General features: G+C 34.6%; 1 protein-coding gene across 10 annotated transcripts in view; it reads left to right on the top strand.

Moving 5' to 3' along the window:
* Positions 1-15,673, top strand: part of CYRIA (CYFIP related Rac1 interactor A) — a 53,514-nt gene extending 37,841 nt beyond the window's left edge. For 8 of the 10 annotated variants that reach the window (XM_085218060.1, XM_085218059.1, XM_085218058.1 and 5 more), the window contains 9 exons: positions 5,212-5,333; positions 6,222-6,327; positions 7,416-7,552; positions 7,634-7,711; positions 7,993-8,109; positions 8,203-8,282; positions 9,797-9,923; positions 12,159-12,229; positions 13,593-15,673. In XM_085218060.1, the coding sequence (XP_085074186.1) occupies positions 5,212-5,333; positions 6,222-6,327; positions 7,416-7,552; positions 7,634-7,711; positions 7,993-8,109; positions 8,203-8,282; positions 9,797-9,923; positions 12,159-12,229; positions 13,593-13,656 (902 nt within the window). In that variant the 3' untranslated portion in view covers positions 13,657-15,673. Of the gene's footprint in view, positions 1-5,211; positions 5,334-6,221; positions 6,328-7,415; positions 7,553-7,633; positions 7,712-7,992; positions 8,110-8,202; positions 8,283-9,796; positions 9,924-11,603; positions 12,094-12,138; positions 12,230-13,592 lie in introns of those variants that run through there. The other 2 variants (XM_085218051.1, XM_085218052.1) reach the window with 2 other exon arrangements.
* The last annotated feature ends 3,249 nt before the right edge of the window (positions 15,674-18,922 follow it).

Raw genomic sequence — 18,922 nt, 5'->3', positions numbered from 1 at the left:
CATCCAGCCTGACCTTGAATGCCTCCAGTAATGTCTTGTAAGGATAAGCTAGTATGAGTTCTTCTATGCCACAAGAAATATTTATTTTTTAAAAGTTGCTATTCTCCAGGACAGAATTCTGCTTTGAAAAATTTGAGGAGGACATCTGATACGGTATCTTTTAAATTTCTTATTCTTTGTTTATTTTAAAATATAAACTCACTTTAATATTTTTACCAACCAATTATTTTCATATTTAGCTTTAGTTCTTCCAGCACATTTCTATGCAATTCTTGAAAAGTGAGCAAGTAGAAAGAGGACATTCAGAAAAATCAAGTTTTCTCACCTAAAATTGTTCTTTTTTTTTTTTTTTTTTCAAATTCTGTGCTGTATTTGAAATAAGAAACACTCATTTTTATTTCATGATTCTATTTAAAAATTTCACCTTCCAAACATTTTTAATGGCTATTTTAATTTTCTCCTTGAAAATTCAGTGCTACTACAAATTATTTAGAATATCATGGCACTCCTCTTTTCTGCAGCTATCTATATGTATGATCAGTTGTATTCCTTACAACATGTTCTACTAATGTCACTGAATCCAATCCTTGATTCCAAAGTAGGAACCAAGTTTTGTAACTGTGATTATATTTTTTAAAAGATTGAATCTCTTATTAATTTCAATTAATATTATATGGCAAAAGCAATTCTGTATGCTCTCTCTTCTTGAGCCATGGAATAGCTATTAATCTGTACAAGTAGAAACAATTTGAAGTGGAATCCAACCTTGAAGATGAGTAGTGCCTAACTTCAGAGGTTAGTGTAGAGAAGAGTGTTCTCCTATGCAGGTGTAAAAATAAAAAAAAAAAAACTGTTCTGCTGTTCTACATTTGATGTTTTTGTATTCAAAATGACATTTATTTGAATTTATCATATACCTGTTTGCTCACCTTTGCTCATAACTTGAATAAAACCTTGTTAGGAAGAGTGAGTGCATGGCAAGTCCTGTGAGTTTGTGGTCTTCACAGCTAATTAAGGTTTCATTGTTACCCCATAGAGTGATTCTCTTGAAATGGGTTTTTCTCCATTCAACAACTGTTTTGTCCACTAGATCTTGACCTTGATTGAATTTGTAAAAGGTAAATGAATTCTGGCTATTTAAAGCTCTTTCTGTAGTACGTTATGAGTTCTCATTTTTGCAGAACTCTGTTGTCCAATTACTGCTGCCTAGTTTTCAGGTGAATAAGTATTTGAATATGAATTCTTGGGAATAATTTGAAGGTTGGTAACAACAACTTGTTTTGAACCTAAAAGGCTAAAGCTTGTAAGCTTTTGGCAGTCTTTAAGTGGCATCTTCATTCCATCCTCTCCCCGGATACATATGTCTTTTATAAGACCAAACTCTGAATGCAGAACCTTAACGGGTTTCCCTTTTTTCTAAACGTTAGCTAGGTGGGCTTGTTATCCGATCCTTCTCCAAAGAATCAAGGATACTTATATTCCACTATTCCTCTTGCACTATCCCCAGGAAGATTTATGAAATGTTGAGTTATAGTTGCTCATATATGATTAAAAGTGTCTATTAATGGAACATGTCTAGCAGCAGAGCAACTGCCCATTTTTTTTGTGGGATGTTAATAAGTGCCCTTGCTCCACAGGCAGGGAGGCTGGAAGTGTAATCTCTATCCAGCCAGAGCAAGATTAAACTCATTTCTTGTACTTCAGAAAGTGCCCTAAGCAAGAAGTGGTGGTTTATTCCCAGGGCGTTCTCTTGAGGTTGTCCACTCCTCATGCGTTACAGGGCTGAGAGCAACAAACCAATGACCTCATGCTTTTTTCCGTGGCATAGCCTCATGCTCATTTAGAGAGCTTCATTTGTTCTGGCTAATTATGGAATTCTGGCATATGTGGCTATTACCATTCTTTTTAATATATAGGGTATGGCAACTTCTCATACTCTCTGAAATGCATTTTTCACTGGAGTTGAAAGTAATGCTTTCTGTCTTTATCAAGGACATAAGCTTAGCCTTTTTTCTAATCATGTGCCAGATTGGAAGGGGAAAAATCATTGTCATGGTGTCAGACCTGAAATGTGTGTGTATGTGTATATATATGTATACACACATGCTGTGCTCTAATTTGCTGAAATGCTGAAAGCAGAGCCTGTAAGACACCTTGTTGAACTCACTGTTCTTTTGCATGGCTGCCAAAACCAGGTGGCCATGATATTATCTGACAGATATGATTGCGCATTTAATGCACTTGAAATGCAAGCATTATCTTAGTCTGAGTGGGAATCCCTTTAACTTCCAATTACATTGACTGAGGATGGAATGAAGTTCTCTGCTTTTTGGTCTGCATTTCAGATGTAGAAAGAGTGTATGGATTGGAAATACTTCTTGTACAAGTGACTTGTTATGTCTTAATTGTTGAGATAGTGTTATGCTTGACTTTGTATAAATAAGTACTTCACATCCATTTTTTTTTTGTATTTAATCTTGTCCTTTGAGTATTGATGTGTAACATATGTTGCAGTTTTTATGTTTTTTTTTTTCAAAAACATAACTGGTGAAGGATGAGATAGGATATATTTTTTTAAACAAATGATGTATTTTTCAGAGAAAAAAAATTTGTTCCACCTTCTAAGCTCATTAAGTACCTGAAATATATAATGGATCTACTAATGGACTGCAATTGTTCCAGAGGATTTATTTAGTTATCAGAGACAGGTGGATTGGTTCCCTGTTTTGTCTTGCTAACGAAAGAGTATTCTGATAAATAATCATGAGTACTATAAAGACTGTCAGACTTGAGGGTATTCTGAAGTCTATCAGACTTGAAATGTGGTACATTCAGAGGGAGTGGGACCTTTCTATTGAGAGGGCTTGCACTCAGTGTGGATTAGCTAGTGACTATGGATTTATTTATAAGTGTGTTCAAATTGTTTAAGCATGCGCTGATTGTCTGGAGTTAGGGTTAGAAGAGGTGATTCAGGAATAGTATTTTTTATTTTTATTTTTATTTTTTTAATTCAGAACAAGGAAATGAGCTTTGGTATTGTTGGAATAGAAAAACAATTTTAAAAGCCAGAATCTCAGTCATGAAGAATTCTTTGTTGTTGTTATAGTTCAAAGCAAGATGAAATCCTTTACAAAGTCATCAATCACAAATCTGTTAGCTAACCGTGTTTGTCAAAATCTTAATGTAAAATCCCTTTTGAAACATGACAATAATTTTATCAGAGCACGTATTTGCATAACATATAGTTCACACATAAGATGCATGTTTAAAAAAAAAAAAAAAAAGAGCCTGAACCATCCTTCCTGCTTTTATTTTTAAGCTAAACAATTTCTGCATACATATAAACCGCTTCTGCAAGTGCAAGCTAAGCCTATTGCTCTCTAGCCTCTGCAGCCTTCTCCCTTTCCCTTCCCTTTTCCAGCCATCTACCCTTCTCCTATTCCTCCTTCCCCATATGCTGGAATACCACAGAAAGCTCAGTTGGTTTCAAGTACTGACCCTTTCATCAGCTTTCAAAAGATGAATTGGGAAAATCTGAAAAATAATAACTACAATGGATGTTACTAAAGACCAATTCTAAATTCCAAAGTGAAGAGCAGTCCAGAGAGCTTAAATTTTTATTAGGGGGCAATACTTTTTAAGTATTTTTAAGTATATTTTTAAGAACTGTGAAAGTAGCATAGAAGTTCTTTGTTAACCAAATCATGCTTCTGGTAATGTGATTGTGCAGATTTTACACTTGTGATTTGTACTAATCAATAGCTTACTCTCTTTCATGCCTTAATATTTGCTGGAAACGTTATTTTAATTAACTTTTATTAAAACTATTGGAGTGTGAATACTGACTTATAGATGATTCCTTCCTCCCCCCTACTCAATTGTGGATCGTATGGAAGTTTTCAGCAAAAATACCAACTTCCTTGTGAATCTTAGAAATATTTACTGTTTTGTTCCCTTCTTTTCCACAAGGTCAAATAACCATTACGGTGTATACACCTGGGATTTCTTGCAGCTTGGGGAAAGAAACAGTCAGTATCACTTCAAACCTAATATTAACTAATAGTTCAGTTCAGCAGCCATGTCTGAGCTGGGATTTCCATCTTTGGAGTAGTTTTCTCCTTGTTTCTACTTTACTTTATACTTCAGTATTTTTTCAAGTCTCTCTCCATCTTTTTAATAAGTCCCTTTTAAACACTGAAAGGACAACTAAGGTCTCCTGGGAACTTTCTCTTCTCCAGACTGAACAACCCCAACTCTCTCAGCTCATCTCCACAGCAGAGGTGCTCCAGCCCTCTGATTATCTTTGTGACCTCCCTTGGGCCTGACTTAACAGGTGCACACCCTTCTTGTGCTGGAGCTGAACACTGCCACAGATGGGCATGATGAGAGTGGAGTAGGGGGCCTACTGGCCATGCTTCTTGTGATATGGACTAGGTTAAAACTGGCTTTCTGGGACACATATATGCACTGCTTCCCTCACATCCAGTTTCTGTCCACCAACACCCCCATATCGTTCTTCTCAGAGCTGCTCTCAATCCATCCTGTAGTCTGTACTGATGTTTGAGATTGCTCCAAGCCGGGTGCAGGACCTGACAGACGCGTGGGCATTTTGATTTCCTTCAAAATGTCATTAGTCTGAATGTAGAAGGTCTACATATCACTCCACTCCCACCCTGAAAACAAAGTGATGATTGATAGAACTGGGTTAAATAGATCTACTATTCAAGTACTGGGAATGGTCTCTGCCATTCAAAAGGAAAATGTTTATTTTTGTGTAGTACTGTACCTATATTGCATAGAAGGAGAAAAATTCTCAGTTAGGGAAGCCTGGAGGAAGGGTGACATGGCATAATATTCTACTGCACCATCCACTGAAAGGCTTGATTTTTATCCCCAAGCTGCAAGGAAAGTAAGCAATCCTTTATAATTGATCTTTGGAGCTCGTGAGTGAGGTGCCTTTTTACTAAAGGGCCAAGACTCTATCCTCTTTTCTAATTACACTGCCTTATGATGCTGAGACTTCTGAGCCAGAGATTACTGAAACATTGGAAAAACTTTAATAGCTGAATGGCAGTGCAGAATAACTGTATCTTTAAAAAAAAGATAATGCAAAAGTCAAGTGATATAACTTTGTTAAGTTAAACTGAATTATCTTGCCATCAGTGTTGCAGCTACATTTTGTCTTATGCATTTTACTTTTATGTTTCTTAGATGCCCAGCCCACAGATGGAGAAAGAGAAGTATGGAATCAGATCAGTGCAGTTTTACAGGACTCAGAAAGTATGCTTGCAGATCTTCAGGCTTACAAAGGAGCTGGACAAGAAATTAGAGATGTATGTTTGTTCAAGCTAATGGGAGTACTCTGGAAGAAAAACTGAACAGAGCAGTGTGTTCCTTGGTTCTGTTCTGTATCCAGGAACATTCAATGGAACTATATGAGAATCTTTATAATTCTATTTTGAAAGCTTACGGATTCAGTGCAACATGATAAGCTGTAATGTTAAATTATTAAATGATGGCTGTTGGAACTTCTTTTAGGTCTACTACTAGCAATTAATTAATATTTATTTTTCACTTTGAGACAGTTTCATATACCTCATCTCATATACCTTATGGTTAAAGTTACAGTTAAGAACTAATACTTAAGAAATAATACTCAAATGTCAGAAACTCATAGGAAAAAATACTGGAAATAGCTATTCTATGTAATGAGATAATGAAATACAGAAAATTGGAATTTTATATCAATTTTGCACGTGTCTTACACTGTGAAATTAGTTTTGAGATACAATTCTGAATTGTAACTTACAGTTTGTCTCAGCTGACCAAAACTTTCCCTGTGTCAGCCTCAAATTTACTTTTAGCGTGAGCTCTTAGCAACATAAGTTTAAAATAATAATTGTAAAAAGCTGTTTATTTCTGCATATAGTACTTATACTCCTGATGCTTTTGCAGTATGTTTTTATTCAAAGAATGCGTTAAAAGATTCCTGCATGTCAGTGTTGGATTAAATGAATATTATTAAGTTATTATGCTAAAGGGAAGAAGGAAAAGAATGGTATTTTTTAGACTTAATAACTTTCGCACATGATGTTAATTCTTATAATTGTCCTATGTTTTACAATACTTACTTTCTGAAATGCTGTACTGGACAACTTCCAAATCACCTTTTACTTGCTGTTTGTAATTCACAGTTCTTTATGATGGAATTTTCATTTCAGGCAATACAAAACCCCAATGATATCCAGTTGCAAGAAAAAGCATGGAATTCAGTGTGTCCTCTGGTCGTGAGGCTGAAGCGCTTTTATGAGTTTTCACTGAGATTAGGTGAGCCCTGGTTTAGTATGTCTGTTTTACTCAGTTACTTTAAAGAAATATGAAATTTCTTTTTCCACTAATTTTAAAGGGCTTTTGTTTTGTCTCTTTGATCTTAACAGACATTTGCCTTCACTTACATTTCTCAGTGCAGTTTTTTTAATCTTCTTTTGATTTAAAAATTATTTAAAGTTTGTTGGCTTGCCACCTAAAATGTATATTATCTAAATAGAGCACAGAGAATACAATTGTGACTGTAAAGTTTTTATCTGATGCCTCCCACCGTTCAACATTTCATTGATGTTTGTTGTACTGATGCAGTTTACTTTTTTTAATTTGAATTCTCATAGAGAACAGAGTTTTAAAAGGAATGAAGACAAAAATATTTTGAGATTTGCTTTTAAATAAAAAGGGGGATAACAGGGACGGGAGGATATCTATACTCTCTTGCAGCATGAAAATGCAAGGCTGGACACGTTTTAAACTGACTTAACCATCCTTGCTGCCCTCAAAAAATGATGTAATTAAGCCTTGAATTAAGACTCTGGATGACAGTCTTTGTGCAAAAAAATGTCTTTATAAAGTGGGGAAGTTCCCAGTAAGGGGAATTCTTCTATAAAGTTCTGCTATGCCTATCACTTTTTAAGTAATGTTAGTAATTATAGACACAGGAGCTGAACTACATTGCTATCAGTGCTTAAGAGTACACTTTCAATAACTAAGATGCCAGAACAATCTCTGTACTGTGTTGATGGCTAATTCAGGAAGATGAAAAAGAGATAACAGAATATTTGAATATAGGAGAAATGCTTTCTCCATAGAATTTTTGTAAGGTTCCAAGATAAAGGATGTTAGATGGGAAAAACGGACATAATGGAAAAGCGTTCGTTGATAAAAATGGAGAGAAAATGGCAGAAAGCTTAACAAAACTTAGCAGAAATTCCTTTGACTAATGTTTCTCACCTTAGAATAGAAATGAAGGGCTAACAAATGTTGGGGCTGTGCATATTCTAAGCCTTCCTTCTCTTCTAACAAGTATTTAAATGCTTACATAAAGTCTTACCTTAACACAGACTGAAAAAAAAATATTTTATTTTTAGAAAAGGCCCTGCAGAGCTTACTGGAATCTTTGACATGCCCACCTTATACTCCAACTCAACACCTGGAACGGGAACAGGCTCTGGCTAAAGAGTTTGCAGAAATCTTACATTTTACTCTTCGTTTTGATGAACTTAAGGTTAAAATCTTCTACTGCATGCTATTTTTTTTCCATATATTTTGGATCAAAACTGATTATTTTCTGTTTTCTTTCACTAAGATGAGAAACCCAGCAATTCAGAATGACTTCAGTTATTATAGGCGGACAATAAGTCGCAACAGGATAAACAACATGCATGTAAGTAAATAAGGTCTGATCTGCTCTTCATGTTGAAATATGTATCATTTTATGCATATTTATACCATTTGTGGTAGTGTGTTGTTTTTTTTTCTTGATTCATTAGCTGTCATATTCTCACCTTCACAATGAGAGTTAAGCAGCAGTCTGGATAAAGTGATTAGGCTGGAACTATTCATTCAGCAACCTGCTTCCTGACGTGAACAAGCACTATATCTTTTTCTTGCTGGTATCAAGATTTTAAGAGTTTAACTAACTATTTTTTTTCATGTTTTTCTCAGCTAGACATCGAGAATGAAGTCAACAATGAAATGGCCAATAGGATGTCTCTGTTTTATGCAGAAGCAACACCAATGCTGAAAACACTCAGTAATGCAACTACACATTTTGTATCAGAAGTAAGTAATGGGAGAGAAAAGGGCAAAACACACAGACATTTTTAATTTTACAAGATGATGTACTCAATGATGACTCTTTTTTAACCCTTCTAGAACAAAACATTGCCAATCGAAAATACAACAGACTGCTTAAGTACTATGGCTAGTGTATGTAAAGTCATGTTGGAAACACCGTAAGTTTTATCTTAAATCTTGTTTTTATTGTATGTGACCATTTTTACCATCTTTATTTATTTCCATCTGGAATAAACAGTTGTTGTTTTTTTTTTTCCAAATGATTTCCTGCTTGCCTTAAGTTGCAATCACACTGAACAAAACACAATCTGTTTTTAGAAAGTTTTGCCTCCTATTTTAACCTTAGATATTTTTTCCACAAATCAGTGCTGAATTTTGTTAGAGAGGGTCTGTATTTCAACAAAGGTTAACATACGAGAATAATCTTTCATAATCTTTTATAGTATCTGTCTCATCTAACCAGAACTATAGGGCAACTACTGTCTCTTGCCCATCCTGCAAAATTATTACCATGCTTAGAGGCCAGATTTTGGCACAAATGCGCATATAGTAGATGGGAATCATCTCAAAATCCTGTGACATCTTAGTATGAGTCACTGAAAATACACATATGTGTATGCTCCCTTTTTTTTTTTTTTTTTGCATAAGTAGAGAAACAGTAAATTGTGAGTTGTCTACTAGAAGAGAAAATTGAGTTTATTATCCAGTATTTAGTTTTAACTGTGAGATAATCAGACACTTTCACATCTAAATTTCTACAGCCTTTAAATCTGGTCACGTTATGATGCTGTATTTATAGCTCTAAATCAGAGGATGAAATCTGAAGTCATTGTAAGCTGAGAGATAGTACAGTACAGCTTTAGGAAATTTTGATTTTATTTTAAATAAAATTTTATACTGAAAATAGTGAATAACAGTAGACAAATTATGTACTATCTACTTAAATGATATTTGTTTTGTAACAGTGTTGCTTGCCATTTTTCAGGCATTGTGCTTCTCTCTATTACATTTAATTCACTTCTTTGTGATAGTTTTAGGTAAAAGAGCTGTGATAGGGATTGTCTTAACTGTATCATCCATATTCTTATTTTGCAGTTGAAAAGACAAAGAGAAACTCTTTGGAATGAGTTCAATCCATTCCCATACAATATACCTCTACTTTTTAGATGTCTGGTAAACCTATGTTGCCTATGTACTTGAAAAGAGATATCAGTAATTATGAATCCAGGTGAAGACCTGTAATTAAAAGCTGCTGAAATTAGATTCTGCCTAAATGTTACTTCTTTCAAAGTAAGAATTTAAGCAAAAAAAAAAATAGTTTTCCTGTGAAGTCCCATATGTTGTGTTTCTAAGAAGAAGCAGAAGTATGATGAGTCTCCATCATATTTTATCAGCCATGGAACACTTCAGCAAAAGTTGCTGGCCTCACGGAAACGAGGATATGAACTAGGAATGTTTCGTAAAAGAGATTTAAATATCTATTTGCTTCCTAACCTTCTTTGTAAATTGACAGGGACTTAGCAATTTAAAGGTCTTTAAAATTTTGCAAAGATTTCTCTTGTATTTGTACTATTTTCAAGTACAATCTTTAGGTTTTGTTCCTTCACAGCCTGGTTTGCAAAACTGTCCAATTAAAAACAGTCAAGACATTTTTTTTCCTGTTGTTTTTCAGAGAGTACAGGAGTAGATTCACCAGTGAAGAGACTCTTATGTTCTGCATGAGAGTAATGGTGGGAGTTATCATACTGTATGATCATGTTCATCCTGTGGGAGCTTTCTCAAAGACATCAAAGATTGATGTAAGAATGACTTTTCTTAACATCACATAGGTTTGAAAACACCAGTCTGTGGATTTTTTTTCCAGCACAGACTTACGACTTTCTATACATCATTTTAATAACTTTTAAGTGGCAAAACTTAGAATTTATCTTCACCTGTTTGCTTTCATTATATCAGCTTGTTTAAAATTAAAATATGTATTTTCTCTCAGACATAGATACTCATTTGTCTTTATCTCTGCTTTTCTGCCAGCTGTATGGTTACACTAAAATAATTCTGCGTTACAGCTACCCTTGAATAAGATCTATAGTCATAAGTTTTTATTTATCATGTAATCTCTTTATTCTGAAATGCTCATTTTTGGTTCTAGCTCTGTTGTAAATAAGCAACTATTCTATATTGTCTCTGCTTAGCCTGAGATCTAAAGTAAGAGAACTGAAATCCTACTGTTGTAATGCTAATAATGAGCCTTCAGTTTTAGTTTTGGCATGACCAGTCACAGCAGAATCAACCTTATATTTTCATCTGAGATACTGCAAGCACACACATTTTTTTTAAAAAAAAAAAAAACCTCTTTTTGTGCTGCATGTTTTTACTAACCTAAATCTCATAAAGCACATCTTTCAAGAGAAATAATCTGTAATGGATGGTTAATCTTTCCCTTTACAAAACAGCCTACTTCTAAAGAAAATATATAAATATATATATGTAATATTACTATGCTTCACTCTTTGTTAGCATTTTTTATCTGCAGATAAGACTATTTTACCACATCTCTTTTTTGACTCTGCTTAACAGAGGGAAAGATATGTCAGAAAGAGGTGAATTGATTTGCTGAAGGTCACGCAGCAGATAGAGCCTGGGAATTGAATGCAGACTTCCTGACTGCTAATGTAGTCTCATGCCTACAGAGACAGCACAAGTAAAAATTTTCACAGGACCATATATATAGTGTGTGTACTTTTGATTCTCGCATTTATCCGAAAGCCTTGTAACCTCACATTATAGTTAATGTAAATGAAAGGCAGAAAATGAACAACTTAGTTTTTTAAAAAATGAGTAAATGGTCCCAAATATTAATTGGTTTAATTAGTTTGGAGATTATTCTCTTAAAAAAAAAAAAAAAATCAGTAGATGCATTTGTTTTACTATAATAAACAATTCTGTTTTCCAAGACAATCACTTCTTGGAATCCATTTTAGGAGTTCAGGGACAGTGGTACAAATTAATTTTTCCTTACTTTTTCAAGACTATTTCAAGCTGTTGATTATAGGCACCTAGCTTAGATGCTTATAGGCACTTAGCTTAGAGATTCTCTTTTTTGGCTGTTTCAAGGATTCTGATTCTAACAAAAGTGGAATTGAATAATTTGAATTTTTCTCCACTTTGAGTTTGCCTGATCTGAACATGCACTGCTACTGCATACTGTGCTCTGAGTTTTTTGAGTTTCACCTAGACTGGTTTCTGGATAGCTACTAGATGTATACCTAACAATGGAAGAAAAGGGTACTTCCAGAGAATGATTAATTACATCTGAAGTTATATTCTGAATAGGTTGGAGGAATTTATTATTCCTCTCTGAACTACATAGGGATTCTGTAGACTGGATCAGATGAGTTCTGTCTGCTTGCTCTGCTTCATTTTTTCTGTTGTAAATTTGGACAGTGTTTTCAGCCTGATTTTTGTACTCTCTCAAGCAGATGTTCTTTCACTGTGGTGTTTAAAATCAGCATCAGGGACTTCTCATCTCAGATGAAGTTAGAAACTACTAGTTATGAAACAAACTGTAAGCTATCACTATTTACAACTAGAGTCTGAATACTGAAAATGTATTCCTTGTGTACAAATATAAATATAAAAGTCAAAGTTGAAACATTTCTTTTTACAGTTCCTAGCAGCAGTGACAGGGAACTGTCTTTTGAAATCCTGATTATTCTTTTTGAGTTTATCAGCTGTTCTTGAATATTTTTTTAAGTTACAGTTGGGGAAATTATGTGTGAATTAAAATAATATACATTTCATTTATAATTTAGTATCTACACATGCTTTTTAAACAAGATATTTTAATTTTAATTGTATTTTAATTTTTTAATTGAACATCATTTCAAATAAGATAAACGTTTATTGTTTCATATAAAGCAGCATTAACATTCAGTAGGAAAAAAAGGCTGCCTATCTTTGGTGAAAGTTTTCCTTGTTTTCAGCTAGTGCAATTCATGTATTATTGTTCAATAGTGGCATGCTTCTGTTCCCAGATGAAGGGATGCATAAAAGTTTTAAAGGAACAACCACCTGACACTGTGGAAGGACTTCTGAACGCTCTCAGGTATGTATGGAGTCACTGTTTGATTCAGCCCTAATTTTTTTTCCTCCTAATTTTTTAAAAACTTAAGACTTTTTAACCTTATCTTGTTCTATTAAGAAAATTGTCATTTCAGGTTTGGCTTTATCACCTGAGGTTTTCTTAAGTTTATAATATATAAGTTTAATATTCTTTCTCTCAGTTCCATTTCACTTTTATAGGCAATGATTATTGATACTGGAAGTCATAATCTCCATGAATGATAGAGATAAGTAAAAGTTCATTTAATTGCCTAATTTCTCATACTATTTATACTCCCCTTTTTTCTTTTATTTGGATCAAGTAAACCATTTTATTTTAATTGTGCTTAATGATACAACTTGAAGAAGACAGCTACTCAAATCCAAGTCCTGTAGCTGAGACTTAAAAGTGCTGTCTTGGAAAACAAGACACAATGACGTGAACTTCTCTGAAACTCAGAAAGGAGTCATAGTACCAAATTTTTTACAGCTGTGTTGAATTCTTTAGCTGTTGAGTGCTTGGATAGAGCAAGAAGTATTGCCATAACCACCTCTGCTTTTGCTTATCATATCTTTTGAATTGAAATTGATGTGGAGTTAAATCCTACGGCTATCAGATGTCTTTTGAGCTTGTGCGATGATTGATTTCCCCACCAACATACACTGTGGAGAATATGTTTAGGCTTAAGTGGAAGAAACACACTAAAAGCTCTTGATTCCTCCAAAGATATTTCTAAAGGTGCGGCTCAGCACCAAACAGCCTTCTGGTTTACAAAAAAAAAAAAAAAAAAAAAAAAAAAAGAAACACTCTATGTCACAAGATACAAGGGTACAGGGCCTTTAAGACATTCTTAAAATTAAGCTTTTAGGTTTTGTCAGAATTCATTTTAGGTTCTTAAATCCTTTTAGTAGTTTTTACCCTATTTCTCATGTCATCCCGTGTATTGTATTTCTTTTGAGGATTTAACTGAAAGAAAGAGAATTCTACAGAATCAAATGCTGTTCTTGAAATAAGATGATTTGATTTCAATTTCCTGCCATATCACAGACACTGCATTTGACTGCAGACCTCTCTTTTAAATTGACGCTCTTGCTGCACTGACATTGCTACGATTGTTGGCTCGAGGACAGGATTTAGCCTCAATTCTCAACCTATTAACAAAGAATAATCTCATGTCAGGGATATTTAGAAGATAAAGAGCGGTGGACAACTAGTAATTAAATTCCAGTGATCGGTGAGCACAGGAACATATATATGCATCTTTGTGTAAATGAACTACATTGATTTCAAAAACAGCCAATGAGTTTTTTAGACTTTTAAAATCCCTGCTTGTTTTATTAAATCTATTCTAATTTGTAATTTCTAGGTTCACTACAAAACACCTGAATGATGAATCTACTTCCAAACAAATTCGAGCTATGCTGCAGTAGTGTCCTGAGACAACTTAGATGTTTGTATTGACCACAGAAGATGTGTATGTTTACATAATTTAATACAGTTTGATGTTAATACTTGTGTGTATTTACATAACCATTTTCTTCACATTGCTAAAATATATGAACCTGTAGTCATTACCCAACTGACTATATATAATGCAGCCTAAGTTTATATGCTAGCCTTTATCTTTTGACCTTTAAAATACTTTTTTACTTACATACTTTAGCTGAAACAGTTTATCTGTGCATTTCAATTCTTAAATGCCTTCTCTGGTAGATAAAATAGAAATCAGATAAACTGAAATGTCAAAGTTGCCATAGGAGACGAACTTTAAAGGAGGAGAAAGTTAATAAAAGAGAAAAAAAAATTGTAGGTATAGGAGAATACCTGAATGTTTAACTTCATTAAATACATTGTTTTTCCTGTAATTAGTGGAGATCTATCTAATTTTAAGGGTTATGTGCTGGCCAACATCCAAAAATGTATTGCAGAAGAGGTCATTTTGCCTCTTTTAATATGTATAGCCTGTTCATTTCCACCCTTGGGAAAATTCGTTTTCAGATAGTATATAAATAAATATAAAGTGTATTTCAAGACCATTGCTAGATTTTGAAAACTGATTAATTTTATTAGATTTAGTAAGGTAAGGGAAAATGCTAATGTCTTTAAAAGAATGGGTTTTGTGGTGTAAATACATCATGGCAAACATTATCTGTTAGAGACAGCTCTACCTGGTAAATTTTTTTATTATTATTATTATTATTTTTGCGAATACAAAATTGAATAAAGCAGAACACTCTTGTAGCAGTAGACTTCCCTAGTTTCAAATTGGCCTAATTAGACTAGGGATGATATAAAGAATTTTCAAGATCTGAGCTGTTTCAATGCACTCTATCAATTTCCTTGATAGTCATATTCATCAGCTGATTCAGAATCAGCACGGATATGTTTCAGCTCACTGCTTTTCACTGTTTTTCTAGATGTGATTGATGCTTCAAGGAGTTGATTTCCTTACTCAGTTGGTAGTTCTTACTTTCTAGTAATCTTCTCCAGTAAATGGAATAGAAATATTTTGTCAAAAGCAGCAAAGTGCTTGTGCTCTATTAAATGTCTTCTCTGAGTGATCTGCAATTGCTGTACATATTCTTGCAGAGGTCACATTCTGAAAATACGTTCAATTGTGTACTCTGCATATATGCATGAAAACTCCAGTGCTTGTGCACAGGTTCAGATTTGTTTATTCTTGTGTACATAAATCAGAGGTGGTGTGCTGTCACTGGAATTTTCATGCTTTTCACTTCTGAAAATATTAACCATAAGAGTTTGAAGAATGCATTTGGTCTGCTAAAACTCAGCTGCACTGTTACAAATTTAGCCAATGAACTTTGTCCTTAAAAAGTATTACTTTCATAAGTTCTTTAGAATTGTGTTAGAATTTATTTGTGAGCAGAATTATATGAGGTTTCTCAGATGTCATGAGAACTCACAGATGTTAGCGTTATACATGTAACAATGCAGGAAAGCACTGCAACTGTAGAGTTCATTTCATAGATCTGCAGTTTTAGCAGATCACTATGTTATCATCAGGAACAGAATTAGAAATTGCTAATTGTCTTTCAGAAGCAGTGATCACACTACTATTTTATAATAGTAAAGTCACTGTTTACCAACTCCATTTTTAATGGGGAGGTATTTACAAATATGTACTAGGGGAATTTCTGTTTTGTTCATAGTCACTTTCAGTTAGGTAAATCAACATGAATTACAGATCATTCTATTGAGTTTTGGTATCTAATGTTAATACATGCTTACCTGCAATCACTTGTCAAACAATGAAATCTTTATGTCACCCAAAGGAAAGTTATTCATCACTTATGTAATAAAAATGTAAACTTTAAAGCATTCTGCAAGTTGTTATGTGCTGTTTGCTGAAAAAACTGAATTTCTTCGCCTGCTGTGATGTTTTTGTACAGAAGTTTGTTGGAAATAATAAAAAGTTTGGTACAGTAAGCATTGGCACTGTCTCTATTTACACAACATTAAAAAGTTGAGAAGGATTTCATTTAAGTTTTGGATCTGTTATATGGTAGGCTCACTTTTATATATATATATATTTGGTCTCTAGTTTCTTTAAACATCATTTGAATTATTTCACTTGCATGCCCCAGTGATACAACTTCAAGTTAGTTAAACAGTTCATGATTTTTTGACAGTTAATGTCAGCTGTCTTTCATCTTGGCATGGGGAAATTGTTGATAATGTTTTACATAGCGGTGGAGATAAATCATAGAATCATAGAATCACCAAGGTTGGAAAAGACCTCCAAGATCATCCAGTCCAACCATCCACCTATTGCCAATATTTCATACTGAACCCATGTCCTTCAGTACAACACCTAAATTTTTCTTGAACTCCTCTAGGGTTGGTGATTCCACCACCTCCCTGGGCAACCAGTTCCAGTGCCTGACCACTTTCTTGGAGAATAAGTATTTCCTAACATCCAACCTCAATCTCCCCTGTCACAACTTGAGGCCATCCATGATCTTTATATCTGCACATCAGTCATTCTAGACTGTGGTGGACATCTCAGAGTGCCTTTATAATCAGTAAGATCACCAGAGGATGATTCACTTCATTTGCACTTAAGTGCAAATGAATTACTCTTAGAAGAGAGGCTCTGTAACCTAGTGGTCAAAGTTAGGTCTCCATTTTGGCAATGCTTCTTCTGTGACTAAGAATACGTAAGATCATATCTTAATGAGAGATCATATCATAATGAGAGCATTTCGGAATCGGAAGGTTTAGTCTAACCTTCCCTGCTCAAAGCGTGACTAAATAAGTGTGAGTAGTTCGGATCAGAATAGCCTTAAAAAAAAAAAAAAAAAAAAAAGTTGGGTGTTTGTTCTGTAGCAGAAAAAGGTGCTATTTTAGGTTGATATGAATTTGAAAGACTAGAATAGCTGCAAAAAAACCTGATGGATTTAATCTCTATTCAGAACCATAACTCATAACTTCAAAGCTTTCTGCTGCCACTGAGCAGCTGTCAATAAGCATAGTTGCTAGAAGTATATTTACTGGTATGCGATGAGCAGCATCACTCATATAAATTATCTAATGTTTTCCATGTACTTACAAAGCAATGAAAAATCATCTCTGTTTTTCTATTGTATTTTGCTAAGCTTAGACTGGTATTGAGATGCAAGTAGTATATAAGATAACTTGTGTTCTATAAATATAATGAATTAAGTAAAATAAGGCATAAACTTGTCATATAAAATGATCTCTTTCCCCTTTTCCATTTCCTTCTTGAGAAGCTTAATAGAATCAATATATTCCTACAGAAATACAGCACCAGTATGTGTATGCAAATATTTGGAAATATGGCATCTTATTTTCATTCCATACCTAGTTTTGTATGTTTGTATGCATTTTGAAATATCTCTACAGGCCTTAAAGAAAACCTATCTGAATGTAGACAAATATCTTTTTTTTTTTTTCGCATTTACAAAACAAAGCTTCAGAAACAATGAGAAATACAGAAGAAAAACTTAATGTTTAAACAACATTATGAACTTCATGGAATCAGTGTAGTCAAGATTGGAAGGGACCTCTGAAGGTTTAGTCTAACCTTCCTTGCTCAAAGTGTGATTAACTAAAGCAGGTTTTTTTCAGGTTTTGAATATTTCCAAGAACGAAAACTGCTGCTTACATGGAGAATCTATTTCAGTGTTAGCCTATCTTACAGAAAAAAAAAAAAAAGTTTCATATATTTAGGCTCAATTTCTTGAATCTCATTTGCGTCATTTGCGCTTGTTGCCTCTTGCCTGTTTCTGGACATCACTGAAAAGAGTGGCTTTGTCTTTTTTTTTTCCTGCCATGTTGTGCAGTTTGGTAGGAGTCCCTTGAGCTATCTTTTCTCCAAGTTAAACAGTCCCTGCTTTCTCAGCGTGTACTCACGTGACAGATGCTTTGGTCTCCTCATCATCTTCACATCCCTTTGCTGGACTCACTCCTGTAAGTCCATGTCTCTCTTGTACCAGGAACCCCATACCCGGTACCAGCAGTCCAGATGTGTGTCACCAGTGCTGAACAGTGCAGAAGAACCACCTTCCTCAGTTTGCTCATGATACTACTCCTTATACAGCCCTGGATGCTCCTGGCCTTTTATTTACTCATTTATTTTTCCTATGAAGGCATATCGCAAACTTGTGCATTCTGCTGCCCAACATGTGCTTCAGTTTTCTTTCTGACAGAGTGCTTTGCAGCTACTTGGCCCCCAACCTGTACAGATGGAGGAGGTTATTCTTCTCTAGGTACATGACTTGATGGTTCCCATTGTTAAACTTTGTAATTCACTAATCTCTGAGATTCTCTCTCCCAGTGGCAGCACAAGCATCTGGTGTATCAACCACTCCTCCCAGTTCTGTTTCATCTACAAAATTCTCATCCCACCCTCCAAATCATTAACGAAGATGTTAAACGGTATTGGCTCCATTATCAACCACTGGGTACACCGCCAGTGCCTGGAATCCAGAAGGACTTTGTTCTACTACTCACCGCACCTTTGAGCCTGGCAGTTCAGCTATTTGTCAGTATACCTCACTGTCTCGTTATCTCATCTGTATTTCAGCAGTTTGTCTGTGAGAATCTTTTGGAAGGTACCGTCAAAAGCCTTGCTGCAGTACAAAATAAGCAACATCCACAATTCTTCCTTCATTCATCAGGCCAGTCATCTTGTTATAGAAAGCCAGTAGGTTTATCAGACACAATATATAGATTATCAGTCAACGGTGAATACTCCCAAGCAACCTGTTATCCAATTCTACATTCAGAAATTGTTTCCAGGAGCATTTGTTACATCAGATTCTCATGGATTGTCAAGCTTGTCAGGTGAAGCCAAGAAGCCTGAAGTTCTCTAAAGTCTCCTTGCAATTCTTGAATTAATAACTAGCAGCATTTGTTTTCATCCTATCCTCAATGACATCATCCAGCTCTCAGCACTGATGGTGCTTCCAATCAGTTCATATGGATGTGTGTAAATCCAGTTTGTTTAAATATTTCCTAACCTGAATCTCCTCCACTTAGAGTAACTTTTTACTCCAGACTTTCTCTCTGGGATTTCTGAAGGCAAATCCTACCATTAAAGACATGGGCAAAGAAAGCACTGAGTTTCTTGCCCACATTCTTTGTAACCAGGTCCTCTGTGACATTTAGCAGTGGGAATACGTTTTCTGTAGCCTTCCTATTGCTGCCAATACT

The sequence above is a fragment of the Meleagris gallopavo genome, chromosome 2 (genome assembly GCF_905368555.1).
Source record: "Meleagris gallopavo chromosome 2, MGAL_WU_HG_1.1, whole genome shotgun sequence".
Lineage (NCBI taxonomy): Eukaryota > Metazoa > Chordata > Aves > Galliformes > Phasianidae > Meleagris > Meleagris gallopavo.
Note: the sequence above shows the minus strand (reverse complement) of the source record. Positions and strands in the feature narration are given on the sequence as shown.